This window comes from Trichechus manatus, unplaced genomic scaffold, assembly GCF_000243295.1.
Source record: "Trichechus manatus latirostris isolate Lorelei unplaced genomic scaffold, TriManLat1.0 scaffold00014, whole genome shotgun sequence".
NCBI classification, from domain to species: Eukaryota; Metazoa; Chordata; class Mammalia; order Sirenia; family Trichechidae; genus Trichechus; species Trichechus manatus.
In genome coordinates, this window is record NW_004443950.1 from 19,593,448 (window position 1) to 19,612,430 (window position 18,983).

The 18,983-nt window shown below is 44.2% G+C and overlaps 2 protein-coding genes across 2 annotated transcripts in view; both read right to left on the minus strand.

Annotated features, from left to right (window-relative positions):
* The window catches only part of WDR88 (WD repeat domain 88), a 36,975-nt gene extending 27,599 nt beyond the window's left edge, over window positions 1–9,376 (minus strand). Inside the window, exons 1-2 of the mRNA XM_004371682.1 lie at window positions 9,352–9,376; window positions 8,378–8,832 (exon numbers count right to left, since the gene is read on the minus strand). Of these exons, the coding sequence (XP_004371739.1) occupies window positions 8,378–8,832; window positions 9,352–9,376 (480 nt within the window). The remainder of the gene's footprint in view (window positions 1–8,377; window positions 8,833–9,351) is intronic.
* Window positions 9,377–10,120: 744 nt separating this feature from the next.
* The window catches only part of GPATCH1 (G-patch domain containing 1), a 42,370-nt gene continuing 33,507 nt past the window's right edge, over window positions 10,121–18,983 (minus strand). The window contains exons 18-20 of the mRNA XM_004371613.1: window positions 17,741–17,838; window positions 13,381–13,529; window positions 10,121–10,400 (exon numbers count right to left, since the gene is read on the minus strand). Coding sequence (XP_004371670.1) covers window positions 10,370–10,400; window positions 13,381–13,529; window positions 17,741–17,838 — 278 coding nt within the window. The 3' untranslated portion in view covers window positions 10,121–10,369. The remainder of the gene's footprint in view (window positions 10,401–13,380; window positions 13,530–17,740; window positions 17,839–18,983) is intronic.

Sequence of the window (18,983 nt, forward strand, 5' to 3'; positions counted from 1 at the left end):
CAAAAACTGAAATTAAGAAAACAATTGCATTTATAATAGCATTAAAAAGAATGCTTAGCCATAGATTTAACAAAAGAAACGCAAAACGTACACTCTGAAAACTACAAAACATTGTTGCAAGAAATAAAACCTTAATAAATGGAAAGATATCCCATAGTGATGAATCAGAAGACTTAATATTATTAAGATGACAACACTCCCCAAATTGCTCTACAGATTCAAAGACATCCCTATCAAAATCCCAACTGGCTTCTTTGCAGAAATTAACAAGCTGTCCTAAAATTCACATGGAAACTCAAGGGACCCAGAATAGCCGAGAGGATCTTGAAGAACAAAGGTGGGAGACTCACACTTCCTGACATCAAAACCTACTACAAAGAAACAAAAATCAAAACAGTGTGGTGCCAGCATAAGAATAGACATAGAGATCAATGGTAGAATTTGGAATACAGAAATAAACTCTCATGGACATAGAATTTATTTGCAACAAAGGTGCCAAGACAATTAAATGGGAAGAGAATAGTCTTTTCAACCAATGGTGCTGAGACAAATGGGTATCCACATCCGAAAAAGTGAAACCGGACCCCTATTTCACACCATATACCGAAAAATTAACTCAAAATTGATGAAATACTTAAACGTAAGAGCTAAAATGATAAAATCCTTAGAATAAAATATGCACATAGATTTTCGTGACCTTGGATTTGGCAATGGAGTCTTAACTATGACATCAAAAGCACAAGCAACAAACAAAATAGATAAATTTGACTCCCCCAAAATAAAAAAATATTTGTGCTTCAACGGACACCATTAAGAAAATGAACAAAAACAAAACAAAAAAACAAACTAAACCCATTGACACTGAGTCAATTCTGACTCATAGCAACCTCACAGGACAGAGTGGAACCGCTCCATAAGGTTTCCAAGGAGCGGCTGGTGGATTCGAACTGCCGACCTTCTGGTTAGCAGCCAAGCTCTTAACCACTGCGCCCCCAGGGCTCCTCTCACCTGCTAGGGTGGCTATAATCAAAAAGCAGACAAAAACAAGATCGGGGAGGGTGTGGAGAGTTGGGAACATTTATACACTGCTGGTCAAATGGTGCAGCCACTTTGGAAAAGAGCCTGACAGTTCTTCAAAAGGTTACTACATGATCTAAAAAAAAAAGTAACTACATATGTCCACACACAAACTTGTTCGTGAATGTTTATAGCAGCTTATTCATAACAGCTAAGAAGTAGAAACAATCCAAATGTCCGTCAACTGATGAATAAATCAATAAAACGTGGTCTATATCAAAAATGGAAACTTACTTGGCAATAAAAAAGGAATGAAGTGGTGATACATTCTACAACATGAGTGAACCTTGGCAACATGCTAAGAAAAGAAATCAGTCACAAAAGACCTCAAAATGTTTGATTCCAGTTATATGAAAGATCCAGGATAGACAAATCTATAGAGATAGAAAGTAGATTAGTGATTGCATAGGATTGGGGGAGAGAGGTTGAGGTAAAATGGGGAGTGACTGCTGATTTCTTTTTGGGGTGATAAAATGTTCTAAAATTGATTGTGGTCGCACAAGTCTGTGTATACATTAAAACCATTCATTTGTACACTTTATATAGGTAAATTGTGTGATACGTGAATTATATCCCAATAAAGCTGTGTAAAAGAAAGAAGGAACAAACCTGAAGAGGTTCCCTTCCGGTAAGACAGTACACAATCCTGGGGAAGCCAGCACAAGGCAAGATCGTGGAAGCTTCACAGACTCATCTAAACTCCCTGAGGGACCCAATTACTGGGCTGAGGGCTGTGGGGACCATGGTCTCAAGGAACATCTAGCTCAACTGGCATAACACAGTTTATAGAGAGAATGTTCTACATTCTACTTTGGTGAGCAGCGTCTGGGGTCTTAAAAGCCTGTGAGCCGCCATCTAAGACACTCTGCAGGTCTCACGCCTTACGGAGAATGAAGAAAACTAAAGATCCAAGGGAAAGATTAGTCCGAAGGACTAATGAAACACATCTACCACAGCCTCCACCAGATTGAGTCCAGTACAACTAGATGGTGCCTGGCTACCACCACTGACTGCTCTGACCGGGATCACAACAGAGGGTCCTGGACAGAACTGGAGAAAAATGTGGAACAAAATTCTAACACAAAAAATGACCAGACTTACTGGTCTGACAGAGACTGAAGAAACCCTAACAGCATGGCCCCGGGACACCCTTTTAGCTCAGAAATGAAGTCCACTCCCCAGGTTCGCCCTTCAGCCAAAGAGTAGACAGTCCCATAAAACAAAATGAGATTAAAAGGGCACAGTGGCCCAGGGACAAGGACTAGAAGGCAGGAGGGGACAGGAAAGCTGGCAATAGGAAACCCAAGGTCGAGAAGGGAGAGTATTGACATGTTGTGGGGTTGTTAACCAATGTCAAAAAACAATATGTGTACTAATTATTTAATGAGAAACTATTTGTTCTGTAAACCTTCATCTAAAGTACAATTTTTTTAAAAAGTTCAAAAAAAGTATAAAAAAAAAAATTGGGAGGTTTGAGTCGGCCTCTCCAAGAAGCTGAATGTTCTATACAACATTGCAAATGTTTGTCCCATGGGCCAGCAGAGTTTACAGTTTTCAGATAATATTATCTTTAAAGCAGTGATTCTCAAACGTGAACCACTTTTAAAAGAAAAACTTACCGGAAATCCTCAGCATTGTCTTGAATTACTTTTACTGTAGTATTATTTAAATACGTACAAACATAAAACAAATATGTAAAAAAAAAAAAAGTTCCCTTCCGACCCACCGTTATGGGTTGTGGAGAGGGGAGCGGGGATATGGAATTGATGGATTTTGGAGAATGAGGGGGAGTGAGGAGATGTGGGGACACGGAGGCGAGGGCGTTTGGGAGTCTAGGGATGCGGGGACCGGAATGTGGAGACAGGGTCGGGGAGACGCGGGATCCTCCGGGAGGTGCAGGGATGAGGGTATGCGAGGGGTGGGTAAAAGCCGAAGGCAGCGTGCGGGGTTGCAGGATTGCGGGGGTGTACAGGGGCCAGTCGAAGTGCGGGGGGCGGGGGGAGGAGGCGGCACGCTGCCGGCAAGCGCGAGACGCGGGGGCGCGGGGACCTGGCCTTGTCGGCAGGCAGCGCGGGGACCAGGAGATGCGGGCACACGGGCTCAGCCGCCAGGGGGCGGAGGCAAGCCGGCGCCTAGGAGCCTGACCTTCCCTCGGCCCCCGCCCCGGGACCTCGGTCCCCGCTCTCCCCGCCGCCCGGCTTCGGCAGCCGCCTCTGGGCCAAACTACCGTTTTGTTATCTCCGGTGGCAAAACCAGAGCTTCCTCACGGACAGCTAGGCAAGAGGAGAACACCCGCAAAAATGCCCTCCAAGCCCCCAGCCCGGGACGGCGCTCTCGGCGGGCCTCCCTCCTGCAGGCTTTTCTGCGCCGAGTGCGTCGTGGTCCGTCAGGGACGGGATCCCCAGGAGCTGCCCAAACAGGTTCCAGACACGCCGCTGCATTTTCGGAGGCGCAGACCAAAAATGGCATGGAGAGCAAGGTCTCCTCACTGTCAAAGCAGAAAGCTGGTTGTTCCTTTTTATATGCGGGGCAGTTCTACTCTGTCCTACAGGGTCGCTGTGAGTCGGAACTGACGCGACGACAGCGGGTTTTGTTTTTGTTTTTGTTTTCTGGCATTCATTCATTCAACGAATGTATCTCGAGCGCCTCCCCTTGTCAGGTCTGGATCTAGGTGCTGTGGCTACAGCGGGAACTGAAGGGCAAAGACCCCAAACTTGAGGAGTGAGTTAGCTGGTGGGCACCGCTGGGAACTAAATGGGTTCCTGCCCTCCGGGGGGAGGGGGTACAGCCATCAAACAGTGCGTGAGGACAAGTGACAACAAGTCGCGGGGCGACTTTAGACGGCAGTCAGGGAGGGCCTCCTGAGGTGGACATGTCTGTGGGGAGGGAAGACGTGAGCTGATGGGACCGTAGGGGCGTGTGGAGTAGGGCCCGGAGGACACAGGGCAGAGGCCTGAGTCTGGACCTGCTCGAAGGCCAGCGTGGCGGGAGGGGGTCAGCAAGGCACAGGGGAAGGAGATGAGAACAGGAGAACAGCAGATTCCAAATGGCCTGGAAGGTCATGGTTAGATCTCCCAGCTTCATCTTAACTGTGCCAGGAAGCCAGGGGGAAGTTTTGAGCCAATTATTAAAAAATACTCAGGCATGTGTATGTGCATTAAACGAATGCTGGGGACCATTATCTATTGAGAATATTCTTTACTGACCATCTTGGAGATTTTGAGAAGATCATCTGCGATCTTATTTTGGGAACGTTACTGTTTTTGCATTATGCACCTTTATTCTAAGGGACCAGCTGTTAACATTTTGATTAAGTTACACAGCACCATTAACCTCAGGATATAAACACCTCCAAATTGTATTGTTTTCATTCATTGCTCCCCTGTTTATTGGAGACCACTCTTTCTCTTGAGAATTTAATTCTGATTTCTGTTGCTTGCTTGCTTGCTGAGTGGTTCCTTGAATAATTTTTTTTTTTTTTTCTTCAAAGAGAGGCATCCTTTCTGAGTCTTTGTAGCACTGAAGAAAACAGCTTTCTGTTACCTTCATCAGCGATTAGCAGTTTGGCTGGGTAGAGAATTCTCAGAACACACACTTTCCCCTCAGAGCTTCACAGAACTTAACCTCTGTCAGCCCGGCCAATCATAAAAACCTCAGGTGAAAAAAATCAGAAACCACCCGAATGTGCACCCAGAGGAAACTGATGCCCATCCAATGGAATACTAAACACCCATTAAAAAGGACAAACCAAAAACCAAACTCAGTGCCGTCGAGTCAATTCCAACTCATAGCGACCCTATAGGGCAGAGTAGAACTGCCCCATAGGGTTTCCAAGGAGCACCTGTTTATGTACTGATACGGAAAGAGCGCTAAAATACACTTCAAGTAGAAAAAAAAGGTGCAGAAGGGGTGTAAGCTAGGCTACCATTTGTGTAAAACAGGGGAAAAGAAAAATATACACATACGAGGGTATGTAAAGAAGTATTGCTACAAAATCATAGACGCCTTTATTAAACAAAAATATCAAAATGTGAAGCTATTGTTCCTTGACATATCCTCCATCAAGGTCTATACACTTCCGAAGGCAGTGCTTCCATCTCTCTAACCCTTCCCTGAAGAATTCTGCATTCTTCAATATATACCACTTCAAAACAGCAGTTTTGGCACCCTCGAGGGACTCAAATCGTGTTCCTTTTAAATGTTCTTTGAGTTTTTGGAACAAAAACAAGTCTCAGGGAGCAAGATCAGGGCTGTAGGTTGAATGGGGTAAGGTTTCACAATGAAATTCTCTTGGACAGCCCTTGCTGGCCTCAAAGAATGAACAGGTGCATTGTCGTGATGGAAAAAATTCCTCGGCACAACTTTCCTGGCCTTTTACTCAGCAATGCAGTTTTTAATTTTCTTAAAACTTCTTCATAATAAGCTCCCATGATTGTCCCGTGTCCTTCACGAAAATCCCTCAAGACTACCCCTTTTCCACATAAACCAGAGATCCATCAGCCTGAGACCGGAAGAACTAGATGGTGCCCGGCTACCACCAACGACCACCCTGACAGGGAACTCAGTAGAGAATCCCTGATGGAGCAGGAGAAAAGTGAGGTGCAGAACTCAAATTCTAGTAAAAAGATCAGAGTTAATGGTCTGACTGAGACTGGAGGGACCCCAGAAGACACGGCCCCCGGACTCTGTTAGCCCAGAACTGAAACCATTCCCAAAGCCAATTCTTCAGACAAAGATTAGACTGGACTATGTGACATAAAATGATACTCGTGAAGAGAGTGCTTCTTAGCTCAAGTAGATACATGAGACTAAATGGGCAGCTCCTGTCCAGAGGCGAGATGAGAAGGCAAAAAGGGACAGGAGCTGGTTGAATGGACACGGGAAATCCAGGGCGGAAAGGAGGAGTGTGCCCTCACATTATAGGGAGAGCAGCTAGGGTCACATAGCAATGTGTGTATAAATTTTTGTATGAGAAACTGACTTGAACTGTAAACTTTCATTTAAAGCACAATTAAAAAAAAAAAAAAAAAAAGACTACCCCTTTGGGATTCCAAAAAACAGTCGCCATAACCTGAGCGGTCTTCCCCCTCCTGGCTCATCTTTGAGGTCTTCCCGACCTTCCTTAAAACACTCGATCCATCTGCAAACTGTTGTTTTATGTGGGGCAGCATTCCTATAAACTTACTGTGAAGCTTCAAAGATTTGGGAAGATGTCCACTTGAGTTTTGTTAAAAATTTGGTATTAGCCCTGACCTTAAAATCATTTTTTTCCATGGCACAAAAAGTATCCATTGTTTTGAAGGCACCCTAACAAGACAAAGACAAGTGTATTACTCAGAGAACTTGTCTGAAGCCATCCACTGATTGCAGAGACATGTTTAAACAAGCTTTGTTTGGAATAATCCCGTGCACGTATGAACTGGAACCCTAGTAGCAATACTTTCTGACTCACTCTCGTATGTACTGGTACATGCGTAAAAGATCTCCGTAAGGGCAGAAGACACTGGAACATTTGTTGCCTCTATAGAGGGAAATGCGTTCCTTAGGGGCAGGGGTACTGGCAAGATTTTTCATTTTAAACAACTTTTATATCTTTTGAATTTAAACCTTGGAAACGTTCTATTGAGACTATAAAGAAACAAAATACCATTCCTGGGCTCTCCTTTTACTTAAAAGTCAAAATAAATATCAAGACTAAGAGCAAACCCAAACCCACTGCCATCAAGTCAGTTCTAACTCATAGCGACCCTATAGAACAGAGGAGAACTGCCCCATAGGGTTTCCAAGGCTGTAATCTTTATGGAAGCAGACAGCCACACCTTTCTCCTGGTGAACAGCTGGTGAGTTTGTGGGTTCGAGCCACCAACCTTTAGGTTAGCAGCCGAGCACTTAACCACTGCGCCATCAGGGCTCCTTCAGGACTAAAAGCACAGCGAAACACTGGGACACAGCTTTGCTTTCTTTTCTAACAGCTCCTCTTTTGGAAATCCCTAAGCACCTCTATGCACCCAGTGGGGGGGAGGGGGTCAACTGGTTGTGTCAGCCAATTGACAGTCCCTGCACAGGGGCGGATTAACCAGTAACCACTGCACACACTGGTTTACGGTAAGCAAGTTACCAAACCAAACCCGATGCTGTCAAGTTGACTCCCGCTCATAGCAACCCTACAGGACAGCGCAGAACCGCTCCATAGGGTTTCTGAGAAGCAGCTGGTGGATTCAAACTGCTAACCTTTTGGTTAGCAGCCAGACTCTTAACCATGGCAACACCGGGGCACCAAGCAAAGTACGCATAGGCTTAATTGTGTTTACTTACTAACCTGTAGGGCATAATTTCACATGGGTGAAAAAATAGATGAAATTGTGTCCTACAGATTAGTACTAAGTAAGCACGTGTAAACCCGTGCATACTTTGTTTATTGGGTAATCCGTCTAAACCACCACCTCTGACGGTGGAGAGAAGCAAGCATCTCGGTCAGGTCCCAGGCTTTTCTGTCCAGGTGGGGAAGGCCTTTCTCCCTCTCCTGGGCACCGCAGGCCTTTGCCAGGTGTAGGTTATATTTCCTGCCAATCTTGCACTGAACTCGGCCATTGCTTTCAGTCTGAACACTCCAGTCTTTCTCAGCTCAGGGAAGTTGCTTCATTGTGGCTTTTCGTATTTTCCTCCTCCTGATCCTTCTCTCCCTCTCCAATACCTAGCATAGGTATATTGGCTCTTCTGGATCTTTCCAGCAGGTCTCATCTTTTCTCTCGTAATTATTGTAGTTTTATGTTTTTTCTCTGCATTCTGAGGGGATTCCATGAGCTGGCTTTCTCCTTTTCTGTTGCAGTTCTCTGCTCTGATTTTAAAGCCTCTGCCGTGGAGTTTGGGTTTGGAAATCCTGTTTTTCACTCCCACGAATTCTGCTTGCAGATTATTTCACCTTCCCAGCCGCCAGCCTTTGTTTTATCAGTGCAATCTCCTCTCAGACATCACTGAGCACACCAAGTAGTGTTGTTAGGTTTGCTCCCCCCCACCCCGTTCAGCCCGTTCCACAGCTTTAGAACAGTCCTCGTTCCCCCAGTGGAATGCCTCCCCGGCCACCCCACTTCTCCTCCTGCTGAATCAGCCGCTGCCACCTCCAAGTCCCTCTCGCGAGCCTTTGCCCACTAGGTGTGCCGCAGGCGAGGACCGAGCCCACGGCTTCGCTCGTGGTGACTGTGTAGCCAGGCGGGTCCCTCACGGGTCCCCTAGCCGGCCTGCGCGACCTCCCCACATGGGAGCAACAGGCCGCCGGCCCTCCCCCAGGGGTGGCGCTGACCTTGGAGAGGGGTTCCTGGTCGCCCCAGAACAGCTTCTCAGACATCGGGTGCTCCTCGGGCTGCGGTGAGGTCTTGCCCACGGCCAGCGGGTCGAGGGTGCTCAGCAGCCGCATCTGGCGCGCCTCTGAGATGGGTAGCTTGAAGCGGCCGTAGGCTCTGGCCACTGTGGCCCAGGGCAGCCTGCGGAGCCGCCGCGCACCAGCGGTGACCGAGGGTAGCAGCCACGCGCCATAGTACGGGGGCGCAGTCTTCCCCTCCCCGCCTGGGATTTTTGGGGAGCTGGAGGAGCCCGACCCTTGAGAAGCCATCTCGGAGCCGGCCCACCGCTGGCCTCGGGGCGAACCGTGGCGCCGCGCGCCCACCCCGCGCCGCCCGTCGGCTCCACGCACGCACCGCCCAGCCGGCCACCCTGGCCCTGCGATCCCACTGCTCCTCGCCTGCTGCGAAAAGCGGTCTCCCAAAGAAGAACACGGTTTAAAAACGGGGGGGGAGCTTCGAGTTCTGGGCACAAGAGTGAGGCCGAGTGTGTAAAACCCGGCGGTCTCATCTTCAAGACCTTCCTTCTGATCTTCCTGCCTCCCTCCCTCTCACCGGGTGATCCTTTGCCTGCAGGGGCGGACTATCCGAACAGGCAAGGTAAGCACGGTGCTTACCTTGCTTACCAGGTCATCTGTAGCGAACAATTTCACATTTTTTCACTTCATCAAAGATTCTGCTTCTAGGTATGGCTGGCGTCTGTCTCTCTCCCAACCCCACAGCACCTTCCTACAGAATCAAAGCCTCTTTTCAAAATTATAATTCCTGACAGGGACCGATTACCCTGTAAGCAAGGTACCTTGGGGCTTACTTGTGCGTACTTACTCATCTGTAGTGCACAAATTCACATGAGGTTCATCATTCAAAGATGTGGTGGAACCTATGTGAAACTGCTCACTTCAGATGAGTAAGTACGCACAAGGAAACCCCTGCTTACCTTCCTTCATCGGTAATCCGCCCATGTTGCTGATCTAGGGGCTCCTGGCTAATTCAGTCCAGGTCCAACAACAGAGAACAGTCAATCAATTATGGAATGGCCCTGGAAATAGGACGCAGCTATCTGAGGCTAATACACAGGATTTTTAAGAACATGGCGGAAATTATTTGTCACAATGCTAACAAAAATAAGGGGACAAAATGTTACCTCTAACAGGGTAACACCCCACAGCTAGAAAAAGAATAAGAGGAATTATTTCAAAATATTAAGCGTTGTCATCTCTGGCTGGTAGAACTAGAAGGGATTTTTTTTCTTTCTTCCTTTAAAATTGTTCTGATTGATGTTACCTCACAATGCAAAACAACAACGGAGCACTTTACTTTTTTAAAAGGTCTCAGTGCAGATGAGGCAGCCTCAGAGCAGGGACCCCCGTCTGCAGAGCAAGGCCCTAGAGCTGGGGTGACCCAGGGTCTGGGCGCACATTCGCCCACTCCTGGTCTCTGAAGACGCGTTCATCTCAGACAGCATCTACCTGACAGGCAGAGGCCACCTGCCTGGCTCTGTGGCGCCCACAACCACAAGAGGGAGGAGCCTTACTTGCAAGAAAAACAGCCCAGAGGGCAAGCAGCTGCCACCCCCTCACACACCTGTCCTTAAATACATCCCAACGGTCCTTAAAGGGACTCAGCTCTCTTCCTAACACAACCAGAGAAAAACCTTCACTTTTTTATTTCTTTTTTAAAGTCTCAGGATATAAAAAAATCAAGAAGAAAATAGAAAAATTCCACTTTAATTAAACCGTACAGTCTGAATTTTTCCCTCTGACACTAACTGAAGTTAAAAATAGAAATCAATTCCGGCAACTTCCAAGGCAGCCTTTGAAATGTCAAGGTTTTCGAAATTATTTTACAGCATGAATTTACATATAAATACAATCTGTACAATGTATTCACTGAAGAATCGATGATCTTCCATCATGGAGGAGATCTGAATTGGGACAGGCCAGGGTGGAATCAAATTACTGCCTCTTTAGTGGAAGACGTTTCAGCCTGGAAGAGAAAAAAGAAAAGAAAGAGCAGGGAAGCTAGATATGAGCTGAAAAAACACTCAGCTCCACCGGGGCCAAGGGTGGCAGGCCCCCTGCTGAGTCTCTGGGCATGTTTCCACCCATATCACACGGGGGATGGCCACTAGGATGGACACATCATCTAATCTGTGTTCTTAAAATGCTTCTTCAGATACCCTCAAAACACACACAGAGACTCACCCACGCACATTCCAATTAGGAACCATTTATAAAGGCCAGCTCTAATCCTGGCCTCGCTCATCTTCCTCATCCATTGTATGACCTTGGGGAAGGAACTAAAAAACATGTTCAGCCCAGGGCCAAAAGCTTCTGAGCTGTCAGTCTTAAGTCTGTTTCACACACACAAGAATGTCCATGGCAGCTCTATTCATAACAGAACTGACGTGGAAAACCCAGTGTCCACAGGAGGGGAGCCGATGGATGGGTGTATTCACACAGAGGATATTCCAGGGCAGTAAGAGGGAACCAGTTACTGCTGCCTGGACAGTGCAGAGGCATCTCATAAACCAGACAGGGTTCATACCACAGGACGCCCATATATAAAGATCAAACACTGAAAACAAAGATCAAGTGGCAAGAGCAATCAACAGCGCAACAAGTCAGAAGAGCAGTAACCCTTGGGGAGGAGGGTGGGAGTGATAACTGGGAGGGGACACGAGGGGGCTTCTGGGATACTGGTCTGTTCCTTGATCTGGATGCTAATTCCATGGTGTATTCAGGTAGTGAAAGTGCACGGAGCTGTGAACTTAGGATCTGTACACATTTATGTATGTGTTACGCTGCAAGAAGAAGTTTACTTAACTGATGATTCCACTTACATGCAATTCTAGAGTGGGCGAAACTAATTTACAGTGACGGGAAGCAGATCAGTGGTCTCCTGGGGCAGGGCTGAGGGGACAGACTGTAATTTAACCAGAATGACATTGCAAGGTCACTGAACCAAAGTCCCAGGGGCCCTTGCCAAGTGGGAGACACCCACCAGGTGCCAGGAAAGCAAGTGAGATCCACTTGCATCACGAAATGTGAACCAGCACAGCCATTTCAGGGGCCTCTGGAGCAGTATCCAAGATTGAAATGCTCATCTACTTTGATGCAGCAATACCACCTTTGTATTTTTGAATTCTAAGAAGGTATTGTCCATTGTAAAGAAATAAATAAAAAAGAACAAGGAGGTGGCCCTTGTCTTCCAGACAGCAAAATAAACTATAAAGCCACATTAGTTAAAACAGGGTAGACAAAAAAATTAAAAAAGGCTAAGAAACCAGAATAGAGAGTCCGGGTGCAGACGCATACGGGCACAGGGATGTAGAATACCATCAAGCTACACGTCCCCTCATGAGACAAACACTGGGCAAGCTGAGGCAGCCAGGCTCCGCCTGCTGTTTCCCCTTCATCCTGGGCTCGCACCTGATATTTCCCCTTCCCAGCCCTGGGGTAAGCAGGCAGGGCCATGCGCCTGGCTCTGGCCCAGGGATTGTGGGTAGAAGTGACAACTGTAACTTCCAGGCAGGACCATGACAGCCTCCAGCGCCATCCTCCGGCCCATTTCCCTCCTCTGAGGGCCATGTGCTGACGTGGAAGCAAACTGGGATCTTGAGTAACTCTCTCCATTTCATTTCTGCTTCACTGTGTTAAGCTACTGGGATTTGAGAACTGTTCTTAATCACAGCTAGTTTAGTGACCCTGATTAATACAACTGACTATCGATTTGGAAAAAATAAGATCCTTACCTTACTCTGTTCACAAAACAAAAACAAAAAACCAAATAGATTAAAGAGCTAAACAAATAACTATAAAAGCATTAAAACAGTATATATATAACCTTGGGTTAGGGAAGGCTTTCTAAAGACAAAAATGTAAAACATAGCAACAAAATACCCCTGGTAACTAAAAATTGATAATTAAAACTTCTGTACAACACATTTACAAATGGTAAAAATAGCAAATGTTTTGTTATATATATTTTACAGCAGTAAAATTAAAAAAAAAAAACCTTCCATACAACAAAGACAGTTAAAAGTCATGTGATACACCGAAAGTATTTATAACACACTAAAAGATACAGCATTAACGTACAGAATTATTTTCTTAATTTTTAAGAATTAACCTAAAAATCAGTAAAACAGTAAAATAACCCAACAGAAAACAAAAACAAGCAAAGGACATGAGCAGGCTGTTCACAGAAGAGTACACAGCAAAGGCTGAGACACACAGGAAAAAAGATCCTCCACCTCATTAAAAACCAAACCCAACCCATCCCGCTGCCATCGAGTCCATTCCAACTCACAGCGACCCTACAGGACAAAGCAGAACTGCCCCTTTGGGTTTCTAAGCAGCAGCTGATGGATTCGAACTACTGACTGTGCCACCAGGGCTCCTCAACCTCATTAGCAATCAGGGAAATGCAAACTGAAAACAAATGCCATTTTTTTACTCCCCAGACTGGCAAATAGTTTGTAATAACAAGTGATGTGGTAACAAAGGGCTTTCATAATTTAAATGGATGTGGTTGCTTTTGGAAAGCGATTTGGCGAAACTTATTCTTTCTAAATGTTCATACCCTGCAAATTTATGCTACATAAAATTATATTATTTATATTAAAAATGCATACCAAAATGTGTGTCTATTTGTGTGTGAATGTATGTGTGTGTGGTTGCACAAAAAAAGTTCTTTTACATAAGAAACTGATAGAAGAGGTTAGTCTGGAAAAAGGAGAGGTCTGGGGAAATGGACAAGGGGTACTTTAAATATCCGTGAGGCTTGAATTTTCACAGTGAAAATACGTTCACATATTACTTAAGTAATTAAAAATTAACAATGTTTTTAAAAGGTCTAGTTAAAATACAAACTTGTCATTTCTGACACTTGCTTCTAGACAAATACATCAAGATTTCCATGAACCTCTGAAAGGCTTCTGCAAACCCACTGCCCCATTGCCCACCTTCTCAGGAGCTCCTGGGGCGACACGTCTGCGGTCCCCTCTTCATCACTCCCGCTGTCGCTGCTCTCGGTCCCCTCAGAACTACTACTTTTCTCTGACTTCTTATTCTTTTGTTTGCCTTTGTGTTTATGCTTCCTGTGTTTCTTCTTCTGTTAAAAAAAGAAGAAAGAAAAAAACAGACGTTCTTCCCCCTAGTTCAGTGCAATGAAAGGCTAACAAGGCATTGGCTGCTGGAGACATTCAAAGACAAAAAGAAAACACCTCAATAGGAGGGAGTGTTAGCTTAACATGGGGTAGACCAGGAACAGGACAGCTGCGCACATTCAAGCATGCACACGCTGGCAGAGCAACCCTCAGCCACAGACACAGCAGAACCAAGCAGCTGTAGGCAGGACCCCGATCCTATATGCCGTGACCCGGGCCACCCACAACAGCCTGACTGGGCTTATTTTGTTGGGTACCTGAAAAAGTACACAGGAGGATGGTAAGCACCCTGGAAAAGCACACAGAAACTGGCAGAAGGTCACAGAAAAGCAAATACACTGGTGAGAAACAAGAGAATCTGGTTTTCAGACCTGTCAGCGCTAACTGTTCTCCTTCCACTACAAGAGAACTTCAGTCATCTTCCACCCCTGTGTCCTTTTCTCTGACAGTCAACAACGAAGCGGTTTCTAATCTAGTCTGCTACTAGCCCAGACCACTTTAGGAACTGAACAAGAACATTAACCATATTGACAGTCTTGCCATAATCCCAAAGAACACATGGGTGGCATCAGTTAACTGCCCAAGAAAACAGAACATTTTGGTAAGAACTGAGTGTTACAACTGAAGCCTTCTGACTGTCCTCTAATGATCAACAAGCCAGTCTTCACCTGTGGTCACATTTCTGCTCTAAGCACGTGCCCCACAATGAAACCCCAGATGTCTCGGGACGTAGCCCTCACAAGTGCAGTAGGTCAAGGAATGGAAGTGCCATGGTAGGGAGGAGGCCCTTGCATTGCCCAGGTGTCCTGTGAAGCAGGGGTCCATGTATCTACCCATGGGTCCCCTGAAACTGTACAGAAGCACACAGAGGTTAGAATCCACAACATTCACCACTTAGCAGACCCTCAAGGGATCTTTGATGCACAACAGGCTCAGTGTCCCTGACATCTAAGAGGCAAGGTGCGAGTCAGCCTGGCACGGAAGCAGCCTTCCAACTCTCCCAACACTCGGAACCGAACAGCATTTGTTGACATACACTGGGGACTCTCACACTGCAAATGGTATCTACGGTTTTTCTATCTAACAAATTTACTTGCTCTTAGGGATCTATTCTAAAGAAAGAATCAACACAGACAAAGAATTAGGAACAAGGAAGTTCTGTCTACAAAGGCAGGAAATTGGGAACAACATAAAAATCCACAAAGGAGGAATAAATTATGAGACAGTGGCGATGCAGTCCTTTGCAAAAATGTTTTCTAAGCATTGTAGATGACACACAAAAATGCCCGTGAATGCAAAAGGCAGGATTCCAAACATTCTGTATCATATGCTCCAAACAAGGAGCCTGGTGGCTCAAACAGTTAACTGCTCGACTGCGAACTGAAATGTTGCCAGTTAGAACCCACCCAGCGTCTCCGCGGGAGAAAGACCTGCTTCTGTAAAGATTACAGCGTAGAAAACCCAATAGGGCAGTTCTACTCTGTCACATGGGGTCGCTACTGAGTCAAAAATCTACTCAAGGAAACCTAATGCCAATTATGCTCCAAACAAAATGTGTGTGGGTGCAGAGATAAAAGACTGAAAGGAATACCTATGCCAAAATGTTACAGTTGTATTCTCTGGATTATACAACTGTGGGTAATTCTTGTTTGTTATTCAATTAAACTTTTTATTTTGAGATAACTGTAGATTCACACGCAGTTGTAAGAAACAATACAGAAAGATCTCCTATGCCCTTACCCAGTTGCTCCCAGGGGTAACATCTGACCTATTTTGAATTAATTTTTGTACATGGTATGAAGTATGGGTCCAACTTCATTCTTTGTATGTGGAAATCCAGTTGCCCCAGCACCATTTGTTGAAGAGACTATTCTTTCCCCATTGGGTGGGCTTGGCACCTTTGCCAAAATTCAGTTGGCCGTAGGTGTATGGGTTCATTTCTGGACTCCCAATTCTATTCTACTGATGTTATGTCTATCCTCATGCCAGTATCACCCTGTTTTGATTATTACAGTCTTCTTGTAAGTTTTGAGAAGTGAGTATCCTACTTTGTTCTTCTTTTTCAAGATTGTTTTGGCTATTTGGGGCCCCTTGCAATTCCACATGAATTTAAGGATTGGTTTTTCCCTTGCTGCAAAAAAGGCTGTTGGGATTTTGATTGGGATTGTGTTGAATCTGAACATCACTTTGGGTAGTACTGACATCTTAACAATATTATTCTTCCAATCCATGAACATGGGATGTGTTTCCATTTATTTAGATCCTCTTTAATTTCCTTTGAGTAATGTTTGTAGTTTTCAGTATACAAGTCTTTCACCTCCTTGGCTCAATTTATTCCTAGGTATTTTATTTCTTTGAGAGCTACAGCTGCTAACCAAAAGGTTGGCAGTTCAAATCCACCAAGCACTCCTTGGAAACCCTATGGGGCAGTTCTTCTGTGTCCTATAGGGTTGCTATGAGTCAGAATCAACTTGACAGCAACAGGTTTGTTTTTTTTTTTAATTATAAATAAAACTGTTTTCTTAATTTCATTCCTGGATTGTTCATTGCTGGTGTACAGAAACACAGCTGATTTTTTTGTGTTGTGCACCCTGCAACTTTGTTGAATTTGTTTACAAGCATTAGCAGCTTTCTTGCGGATTCTTTGAGAGTTTTTTACATATGGGATCGTGTCATTTGTGAATAATTTCCTTCCTTTTAAATGCGAATGCTTTGATTTCTATTTCTTACCTAACTTCTCTGGCTAGAACTTCTAGTACAATGTTGAATAGCAGTTGTGAAACCAGGCATCCTTGTCTTGTTCCTGATCTTAGGGGAAAAAGCTTTCAGTCTTTCACCATTGAGTATGATGTCTGCTGTGGGTTTTTCATATATGCCCTTTATCATGTTGAGGAATTTCCCTTCTACTCCTAGTTTTCTGAGAGTTTTATAGTGAGAGTGTTGGATTTTGTCAAATGCTTTTTCTGCATCAATTCAAATGATCCTGTGGTGTTCCCCCTCCCCTCTTCTTTGTTCTATTAATGTGGTATATTACTATGATTGATTTTCTTCTCCCTTGCATTCCTGAGATAAATCCCACTGGGTCATGGCGTATAATCCCTTTAATATACTGTTGGATTCAATTTGCTAGTATTTTGTTGAGGATTTTTACATCTATAATATTTATAATATCAATAAGGGATGTTTGCAGTTTTCTTTTCTTGTGGTGTTTTTGGAATCAGGGTAATGCTAGCCTCATAGAATGAGTTAAGACATGTGCCCTCATCTTCTATTTTTTTCAAAGAATTTGAGTAGGAATGTTGTTAATTCCTCTTTAAGTGCTTGGCAGAATTCATCAGTGAAGTCATTTGGTCCTGGGCTTTTCTCTACCAGGAGGTTTTTAATTACTCTTTACTTGTTATAGGACTGTTGAGATTTTATACTTCTTTTCGAGTCAGTTTAGGTGATTATTATGTTTTTAAGAAATTGTCCATTTCATTTGGTTTATCCAATTTGTTGGTGTACAATTGTTTGTAGTTTTATAATCTTTTTTATTTCTGTAAGGTTAGTAGTAATGGCCCCACTTTCATTTCTGATTTTAGTTATTTGCTGCTTCTCTCTTTTTGTCAGTCTCACTAAAGGTTTGATCATTTTATGGATATTTTCAAAGAACCAACTTTTGGTTTTGTTGATTCTAATGTTTTTCTATTCTCTATTTCATTTATCTCAGCTCTAATCTTTTATTATTTCCTTCATTCTGCTACTCTTGGGTTTTTACTGTTCTTTGTCTACTTCCTCAAGGTGTAAAGTTAGGTAACTGATTTGTCAATAAATACTGTTTTATTATTAATATATGTATAGTCAATCATCACTCTAAGACACTTAAATGCCCTTTTACCCCCCTTTTTACTTCTTAGTATTCACGAATAAAATTTTTTAATACAAGTCAACAAATTGAAATATAATCCTCTGAAAGAAAAACAAAATTTCTGAAAAACTGAGGGTTTACACTGAATGTCAACATTTCTTTTAAGGTGCAGAGACATCGGTGTACACCCCCTCCTGGCTACACGATACTCTCTCCAACTGGCTACCATTCTTGGGGGCTTACCTAGAAGACAGAAGGAAGCCCATCAGATCTCATACACCAGTCTTAGGACACCCACAAGTCACTCACCTTCTCTTTCCGTCGTCTGTGCTCTTTCTTGGTTTTGGGTTTTTCTTTGTTCTTTTTATGTTTCTCCTTTTGAGGAATCTCAAGTGTCCGACGAGCGTCTGGAACAAAAATGTAATAAACACATGAACTGAAAGGGAAAAATGAAGGCTAGTTATGAAAACAATGAAGTTACTAAATTACCGAATTAGAAGTCTGATCTAGATGGAAGGTTTGACGCTGAGGCAGAACGCCTGCCCTTTGATTTGCTTCTGCCTCACAAGGGAACAAACAGATTGGCACAGCACACCACAGCTCTGTACTGAGAAAGCTGCCAGAAACCGTAACATACGGCTGATGTGACTCAGCCAGCAACACGCCTTAACCTTATCTTCCAGATGAAGTCAGATGAGGATAAAGTCAGACCAGGATTCCCACAAGCCTTTTATAATTGGACATCCTCAGGTAAGCTCAGAGACAGACCAGAGTCTGAATCTTGGCTTGGTTGCCAGCTCTGTGATCTTCAGCACATTGCTTAACCTCTCCAAACCTCAGTTTTACAAATGGGGATAATAAGGATCTCAAGCCTCTTAGGAAAAGAGGGAGGATTAGAAGAGACAGTGAACATGAATCCCATGGCCCAGAATCTGGCACATAAAGATCAGCTCTTCTCACATCACCCTCTCCTTACACGCACATTTTATGAGAGTTTATCTTACAAATAGAAACACTAAAAACCTACAACAAAACAACCTACGGTTAGTCATCATTGGAAACGGTTCCACAAGTCGCCTGTGCTTAAATTCTCCGTCTCCAGATTCAAACCAAAATGTTCTCATAGGTAATTAACTTCCAGGTAACCAAATCAGCAAAAATCCACAATACTAGAAGCACTGCAAGTCACTAAATCAACTTTTTCCACCTAAATAAAAATTTAAAGATGTTTCAGAGATATGGGTATTTTCCAAATGTGGTCCACAGGTACCTGTAATTTTCTATACTTGGTCAAATTTTGAAAATTTGACCTTCTTAATCTTTTTTCTTTTCTTTTTTTAAATGCTAGTTTTTGGAAAACCATTTCTCTCAACTACCCACAGACCAAATTAAGTTATTAACTGTTACAAGGACGTGGAGGACCTTCTGGGAAAGGAGCTTAAATAACTTCGTTTTCAAGTGCTGCTACACCTATTTTAAACCAGAGATCTGGGCGACTAAAGCGGATGAGGAATACAGTCACCGCAACGTCTCCAAACGTCACAGTGTTTAC